Genomic DNA, 8,737 nt, shown 5'->3' with positions numbered 1-8,737 from the left:
GGAAAGGAAAAGGAAAGAATGAAGGAGGGAGAGGTATACATACATAGATTAGAAAACACACATATTTTCCAGAGCCATTTCTCAAAAGAACCTAGCTTCAACAGCATCCCAGCAGCCACACACAGATCTAGCACACAGATCTGGCTTATAGTGACCATTCACAAATGAAAAGAAGACCTTCTTGGAGCAGTGCTCAATTTCAGACCCAAGGAACAGAGAATATGAACTAAGCCTGAACATGTGTGACCACATGTACAGAAGAGATGAAGCCAGATCTATAGGATGCAGATGCCAACTGCAGGCACTCTCAACAGCCAAGCAAGAGTAAGAAAACAACACAGCACAGCAACTACTGAAAGCAACTAATGAACTCCAACTAGGAAATAAAACAAACAGAGCTAATACTAAAAGAAATTAGTTAAATAAATAGTTTGTTTCTTTTTAGAAGACTTTCGGCATGTATCTGCAATGAGAAGAAGTTAAAGCCAGCAGTGGGCAAGTGGAGCAATAACCATTAGAAAGCAATAGATGTTAATTCTTGAGAACTAGATAATTACATGGTCTTAATTATTTCCCTTAAATTACTTCTCGACTGTAAGTGGAAAAATAGCCACATCACCATCTGAAAGCATCCAGATGCACTGGGGTTTGAATGTGTCACTGACATTATATGTGAAAATATAACCCTTCAGTCAAGAGCATTTGCTGAATTAGACTCTGGTGGGTTACTAGGGCCAGATGAGGGCTTTATGGTGAGGCTTCCCATGGCAGAAAGGAAAAGGGGCCTGGGCTGACACGGGGTTACTCTATCTCAGTATGTGAGATCCAACAGCACTTGGTGATACAGCCAGAAGGCAGATGCTTTCATCAAGCTCTTGGATACTCTAGCTTCCAGAACTCTGAGAGAGTGATGTTCTGGTTTGACAAGTCATGCGGTCTTAAGTATTTTGTGACAACCACAGCTAACAGACTAGGGGGCCACCTTATCAACTGATGGGAGCTCACATCATCAGAATTACAAAAGAAGAAGCCTAGGTCCATCTGCATGATATACTGGGAACGATGTAACAGTGCTTTCTTGTGATTCATGCCAGCAATGTGGAACTACAATGTAATCACAAGAACACACCACATAAGACCAAACTGAGAGTTTCCAAAACTAGCTAACTAGCAGTATTAAAAGTGCCAAAGGTCACAAAAGGCTAGGGGTGCATGGAGAATTGCTGTAGATTGGGGGACAATGAGATTTGCCTTAGATTGAATCCTGGGGCAAAGGCGCATCTAGACCACTGTCTATGCATGTGTTAATATGTCAGACTGGCCTTAATTTTTCTTCTTTTGATAACAGTTCCATCATTACATATGTTCTTAACATGGAGGGAGTTGGGTGAAGTATATCTTTTGTATCTTTTCTGTAAATCTAAATTATTTTACTTCGCTGCTGCTTGTCCGTGTTGCACAGACAGCATACAGTTGTGGTGGCACAGACAATAGTGTGAATGCCAGCATGCCCAGACTTTCTCCTTTCAGTGTGGCCCTTACGTTCCTTACCTTCCTTCCTTCAAGGAACTTGAGTGCCGTGCCGATGTTAGCCACTGCATGAATGCGCTTTACCCGGCGTCCTTGTTCACAAGGCTGGGGAAAGAAAGGCGTGGCCGTAACAGCATGTATGCTCATTGAAAGATCTCTAATTCCACTCCCATGTGTCAAAATACACACTGAAGGAACTGGGAGAGCAACCGCCATGACACCATCTCAGTGAGGTGAGCAAGCGTGTAAAGGCGTGTTATCTCAGCAGTACTGGGGAGACACACTCACTTCTCCATAGAGGTTCAATCGCAGATCTGTAGTGTGTTTTCCTGGCTGATTTCCAAGAATTAAAGCTCAACAAATTCTCATGCTGTCTACTGAGACAGTCATGCCTACATGGCAAGAAATATTTATAAGAAAAGTACTTTCAGCCACTCATCACCCGCCCCCCTTTCTTTAGCTATAAGGACATACAAGGATGTTGACAATTACTAGTGATCTTTCTTGAGTTGAACGACCAAAACTTTGAAGCAAATGAACCAAGAGTAAAACTCGGATGATGAGAACTAAAATGCTTATCTTCTTTTTCTTTGCAAGTGTCTGCTCCACATGGTTTATGTTTATGTGATGAAATTCACCATGCATATTGTCTGTCATATTTAGCAAGAATATCCAAAGCAATTTCAGTGAAGTAAATACTGTGAGCCCAGTTTTTGTGTACTGGGACCACAAATATTAATGAGATACAGTTGTTTTATTCAAGGTTCTGATAATGTGAAAGGTCTCTATGAACCTAGAGCTCTAAACAATATCCCAGGAAATTCAAAACCACGTGTTATAGTTTCACAAAGGTGATAATTTTAGATTGCAGTTTTTAAAAATATTTAAAATAGAAGATATTTTTACGCTTTTTAGTGTTGTTCTTTCCTAAGAACTTATTTATGTCAATACATATATTTTATGTTTTGTCTCATTACAGGCCTATGCACAGAACACTGGTTCGGGTTATTTAATTAACTATGTGTTACCACTACAAAAGCATTTGCAAGTGCACCAACTAAGACACTCAAGACTCAGAGTAGCAACGCCATATTCTTTCATCCCACCTATATCCATTCTTATTTCCTGTCTTCCCACACCCTTGGCAACCATTTAAGACTCAGCCCAACACATGCCTGCCTTTACAGATTAAACGCATTTATACGAAGTCCTCAATGTTCTTATTTTAAGCCGCGCACAACAGCTCAATCTGTCATCTTAGTTCCCTGTTGCCTAATATGGGAAGGAGGGTTGCCATGAATTCAAGGCCAGCCTAGGCTAAAGACTGAAACCATAAACTAAGAAAAAGAAAAAAAAAAACATTAAAGCTATTTGAGCTGTTGTCTGTATTTAAAGGGTATCTCTGTAATAGTCACTTGAGCCTTTTCTACACATCAATTTATTGACAATATTCACCTGAACTGCCTCTGTACAGGGCTCTCGTTCATAGTCAGCCATATATTCAGGGTCTTGTTTACACTCTTCTGATAGGAGCTGGATCATTTCCAGGTCATGGCTGGCTAATAAATCTCATATTTCTCAGCTTTTGTACAAGCGTGATTTCCCTCAGGCGTACGTTCCCTAGAATTGCTGAGTCAGTGGCAAAATGGTTTCCAATGTTTAATGCTACGTTTTTCCAGAGGGTAGTTAGTGCTCTGTTCACTGTTTGCGACAGTGAACCACAAAGATAAAGATAATTTTGTCCATGTAAGTTCCCTTCAACACTTGATTTGACAGATGGCTTTTCTATTTTTTAAATTCAGCATATGTTCTGCTCCCACTCCAGTGCCCATCTGTATATCCCTGACCAACCAGCATTGGCATAAACTTCTCCCTCTGACCTGCAGGTTTCTTTTGTCAAATTCTTTTCCATATTTCTTGCCAAAGTCTCTCCTTTGAGCCATTGCTATCTTTTTGTTTAGTGCATGTACTTTGCACACCCTTGCTACAATGCTCTTCTAAGCCTCTCCCAGAGCAAACTGTGTCTGTCTTAGGTGAGAAACTTTGGCCACTTTCTCCTGTTTTCATTTTATAAATTCTTAATTTGATTCTAATCAAGTTAAATGAAGAAAATTTTCACATCCAGAGTTTTTTGTCATGTATTACTTTTTAAACTCTATTTTCTAAAAGATCTTAATTTATCTTCTCTAAGTGTGACAAGACTTAGGTACCGAAAGCACACAGATACGAACTGTCCATATGTTTAGGATCTAAAGAACAATTTCATCTTTTTAATTTTCTAAAATTTAGGTGTTTCTTCATGCTATTTATTGAAAAATCCCTACTTTCTCCTGCATCTGACATTAACCCCTATATTATATTGTATAGTTCCATTATGCTTTCTATTTCTCAACTCTATTAAATTTATCAATATGAATACCCCATATCAACACCACACATTCTAATTATATCTACAAATACAGTGTCTGATGTTGAGTTAGCAAATTCCTTCTGCCTTTCTTCTTCTTCAGACGTGTATTGGCTCAGTGAAGAGGGGATAAAAGCCTGTTATATTATCTTGACTTATATTTGCATCTGATTTTCGGACAATAATGGATTCTAGCTAGTAGCTATTCTCACTACAAGGCTGTAAGCTCTTTGGGGATGTCAGCCATATTTCACTCATCCGTGTTTCTCCAGAGGCATCAGAGAGTGTCTTATTCAGACTGCAGATCTGAGAAATGTTAGCTTGTCAGTAGGCAATGCAGACTGTGGAATCGAGGTCAGTTCAGTGACTAACAGCCTTGGGGTGAACACGAGGGACTGTTGATGCTCAGGCTTTCCCAAGTACCTACTGGTCATGTCTGAGCGGATTAGCAGACTCCCCTGAAGGCAAAGTGCTTGAAGGGTCCTCCAAAAAGCAGGCATGTTTCCAGGTCAACCAAACAGATTTAAAGGGCCCTCTCCACATTGTTGGTATGTGTCCACGGTGTTGCTATTGGGTTTTTTGTTTGTTTGTTTGTTTTATGTTTTTGAGTTTGTTTTTTTCTCTTTTTCCTATATGGCAAATATTCACATTCTTTAAATGTCCCACAGTTGATACTCAACAAAATAGAGGGATCCGAGACAAATAATTGAACATATTTAAAATTCCCTTAAATAAAATCAAAGCCAAGGGAGCCACAGCAGGTCATTAAAGGGACTAGAAGATGGAGCCCTCACCCTGAGATGCTGGCAAAACAGCCTGCTAAGCCATTTGGCCACATTTCCTGAATGCTGATCAGAGCCAGAGGCCTGGGCTGCACTTCTGAGATGCTCAGGACATTGCTTGCTACAGAACTGCCCTCGCCCTGGGATAATTATAGAATTCCCCACTGTGCTGACGATCCTAAGGACAATACTTTGTTCACATTCTTGCTTTGAAAGGCTGAGAAAATGCCTAGGGCCTTCATTCCTTTGCACCCTGTTCTTCCTCTCTGCAGAATCTTGGACCATAGCACACACATGCAAAACTGAAACACTAGTTGATAATCTCAAAGTAACTTCAGTTTATGTGGCTGAGAATTTTAAGTATCAATAAACAAAAGCTCAGGTTAGAAAATGCCCTTCCAGCCTAGTTTCCCTCTCTGCCAGCCGAAGCTATAAAAACTTTTGTTCTCTTTACGGTCCTGTATTTCTAACTATACATGAATGGGTAGGACATTTTAACAAAGAACTGTGTTATGAAATGTCCACTACTGCTTTTCTAGAATAAGTTAACTCAGAATTTAAATGCCTACCAAAAATGAGATAGCTGATCGGTTAAATACAGTGGCAGAGTTAGATCTAATACTTAGAATGACAAGTGTGCTCTTCCAACACTCATACAAGGCTCCTTCAGTCTTGATGTAAATTCAGGTGGGTTTAGGTCAGGAAGCCAAAGGAATGTGCTTTTGATCTGATATTCTCACATGCTAGCACTACTTCATATGCTGACATATAATTTAGCTCATTTACATGCCTGCATGCTCCGAACTAGCTGTTCACGTGTGATCTGTTGGGCTCCTTCCACAGCACAGCATAGACAAGCATTAGGGTGCGTGTGGTTGACTGAGGAGGCGTTTCCGGTAGCTAAGAAAGAAGGATGACTTGGGAGTGTGACTGAGAAGGAGGGATGCTAATTAAAGCTATGTGACGGGAACTTCCTGCTGAGGACAACTGGTAGTAGGTGCCCCTGGGGACTTTACAGGGATGCTTCTGGGACCTCTGTACATGTCTCAGAAATGTAAAACTTTAAGGGTCATGCAACCATCCCTGGGCTCCGATCCTCACTACATAGAAATCCTGAGGGTTTTTTGCGACCTAAATTCTCTTACATTTCAGACTGATGGATGACCTTTGCAGCTCTGATCAGGCTCCGATCAGCAGTCCAGAGCAGAGAGGCCTCCCATCACCCAAAGCAGCCATCAAAAATGGACTAAGATGATGGACACCTGTCCGCAAGCATCTGCTGCCCTGCAGTTTGCACTGAATTCACACCAGCTCATAGTTTTGAATAAATTCTTACAATGTACTGTGTCCAGGGGAAGAGTGAAAACTCGATAATCTCTGTGGTCATGATTAAAAAGATACAAGAGATAAACTCGAGGGGTCCCAGACCCTTGGGTCAGTGGAAGGAACATAACACTGCTTGTTTTGGACGCAGTCTCCTGTCCTAGAGGAGGCAGAACCCAGAGTTAGGTCTTCACTGCTGCTGTGATCCTCCCGTGCCTGCTTGTTTTATTGGTTGTCCCATTTTCAATTTTCTAGAATGAACTTTGAAGCCCACACAAAAGCAGAGCCCTTCACCTATACTTTATACTAACTTAAAGACAGAAGATTCCAGGGAGATTTGTCACCCCCCAAGCCTCTTAGGGGAGATTGGGGTGACCCAAATGCCTAAGTGATGGCTCCTGCCTACTCATCTTTAGGTGTCAAGTGTAGAGCTTGAATTTTGCTGCCACAAAGGACAACTTTCATCTGAAACGTGGCACATCCCAAGAACTTTGGTGTTCCCTGCATTATCTGTGTGAGAGTTGTCAATTTAGACAGCGTTAGTGGAGTGCCATGACAGATGTCCATGCTGTAGTCTCAGCTACCCTTAGACTCTGTGCCGAGGATCACATGAGCATCAGCTAACAGTCAGTCTGATCAGTGCACTGAGGCCTCATTGCCCCTCCTCCATCCACGAAGCTACAGTTACTGACATTTGATTTTTCTCACAAGTACAAGGCTTTAACAAAAAGATTCTAATAAGAGAAAAGGAAGTATTGTCAATTCCAGACTTCTTATCTAGGCTATGACAGGACATTTTGAAATTATTTTTTGAACTCTGTTTCCCAGTTATAGAAAGCATTTATTTATACCTTATGTCTCCAGCTACTTACGGTTATACTCTGATACAGAATAATATATATTTTATTTGTTTACTTTTTTTATTGTTTTTATGGAGCTATATATTTTTCTCTGCTCCCTTCCCTCCCTCCTCCTCCTTTTCTACACTCCCCCATGGTCTCCATGCTCCCAATTTACTCAGGAGATCTTGTATTTTTTTTTATTTCCCATGTAGATTAGATCCATGTATGTCTCTCTTAGGGTTCTCTTTGTTATCTAGATTCTCTGGGGTTGTGAATTGTAGACTGGTTTTCTTTGCTTTATGTCTAAAAGCCACTTATGAGGGAGTACATATTATGAAAAATGCAGTAATATAATGAAAATATACTTCCCTGCTCACTGCCAATGTTGCTGGCACTCTGTGGGTTTTATGGGACATAAAAATGTTTCCTGAGCATTCGGTTTTTGTTACAAGTGATTGATGATAGGGGATGCCAGCCAGAACATGGCAGGTGCCATATTGCTTTCCAACTTAGTTTCCAGCAGACAGCTATATAAATACTAAGAGACGAACCTTTCACATAGGACACAGATGCAGTCGTGGTTAGTTTTTTTTTTGTCAGTTTGCCACAAACTGGAGTGGGCTGGGAAGAGGGAACCTCCATCAAATTGTCCTGGAGGCAAGTCTGCAGGGCATTTTTTTTTGATTAATGATTGATATGGGAAGACCCAGCTCACTGTCAGGTGAACCTGGATTGTATCAGAAAACAAGCCGAGCAAGCTGTGGAAAGCAAGCTAATAAGCAGCAGCCCTCCATGGCCTTTGCTTCTGTCCCTGCCTCCAAGTTTCAGCCTGAACTTCCTGACCTTCCTTCATTGATGGATTATGACTTTAGATTAAATTAACTCTTTCCTCCTTTAAGTGATTTGATTAGAGTTGTATCATAGCCATAGAAAACAAATACTTAAAGTGAAGCAGTTGTTGGTTTGTTAATTTATAACCCAGTGATCTCCCAGATAGCTTCAGATGCATTGTCCACCTTGTCAGGGCACTGGTGACTCTTCCCTCTTAAACATTATTGTCACCACTTCAGTCATGGTGCTTTCTGTCCACAAGAACAGGAGGCTAATATACTCTTTGTTCCCTACATGGGGTAAGAGCCAGTATTTCTGGGATATTAATAATTACTACATGCTGTGGGACAATGGTTTTACACTGTAAAGACTTCTTTCTTGTACTTGTTTAATAAAATGCTGATTGGCCAGTAGCTAGGCAGGAAGTAGAGGTGGGGCAATGAGAAAAAGAAAATTCTGGGAGGAAGAAAGAGTCAGTCTTCAGTCGTCACCCAGATGCAGAGGACACAAGATATGACTGCCTCATGGAAAAAGGTTCCAAGCCACATAACTAACACAGACAAGAATAATGGGTTAATGTAAGATGTAAGAATTAATTAATAAGAAGCCTGAGCTACTAGGCCAATCACCTTATAATTAATGTAGACCTCTGTGTTATTTCTTTGGGGCTTAAGGACAGCGGGAACCAGGCAGGACAGACGCCTCAGTCAACAACTAAGGAAGAAGTTTCTCTCCTATGGCTAGTGCCCATTTGGCACACAGTTCTGTCATTCCAGATGGACACAACTGAACAGGTAGGGTCAGAAAAGATCCTTACCAGTTTCTGCCCTGACAGGACCTCCAGCAGAGCAAGCAGCTTGACACCATCTTTCATGTCTTCAAAAAGGTCATTCACCACCATGGGAGGCTTCCGCTGCAAGACAAAATGCCACTCTCTGGGGTGAAATTCATATACACTTTATTATCCATCCATCTGTCCATCCATCCATCTGTCCATCCATCCATCTGTCCATCCATCCATC

The 8,737-nt window shown here is 41.1% G+C and overlaps 1 protein-coding gene across 6 annotated transcripts in view; it reads right to left on the bottom strand.

Moving 5' to 3' along the window:
* Positions 1–8,737, bottom strand: part of LOC101983738 (nesprin-1-like) — a 191,322-nt gene that overhangs the window by 76,531 nt on the left and 106,054 nt on the right. For all 6 annotated transcript variants that reach the window (XM_013352283.2, XM_013352286.2, XM_013352284.2 and 3 more), the window contains 2 exons: positions 8,533–8,628; positions 1,552–1,635 (listed from right to left, as the gene is read on the bottom strand). In XM_013352283.2, coding sequence (XP_013207737.1) covers positions 1,552–1,635; positions 8,533–8,628 — 180 coding nt within the window. The remainder of the gene's footprint in view (positions 1–1,551; positions 1,636–8,532; positions 8,629–8,737) is intronic.

This window comes from Microtus ochrogaster, linkage group LG9, assembly GCF_000317375.1.
Source record: "Microtus ochrogaster isolate Prairie Vole_2 linkage group LG9, MicOch1.0, whole genome shotgun sequence".
Taxonomy (NCBI): Eukaryota; Metazoa; Chordata; class Mammalia; order Rodentia; family Cricetidae; genus Microtus; species Microtus ochrogaster.
Note: the sequence above shows the minus strand (reverse complement) of the source record. Positions and strands in the feature narration are given on the sequence as shown.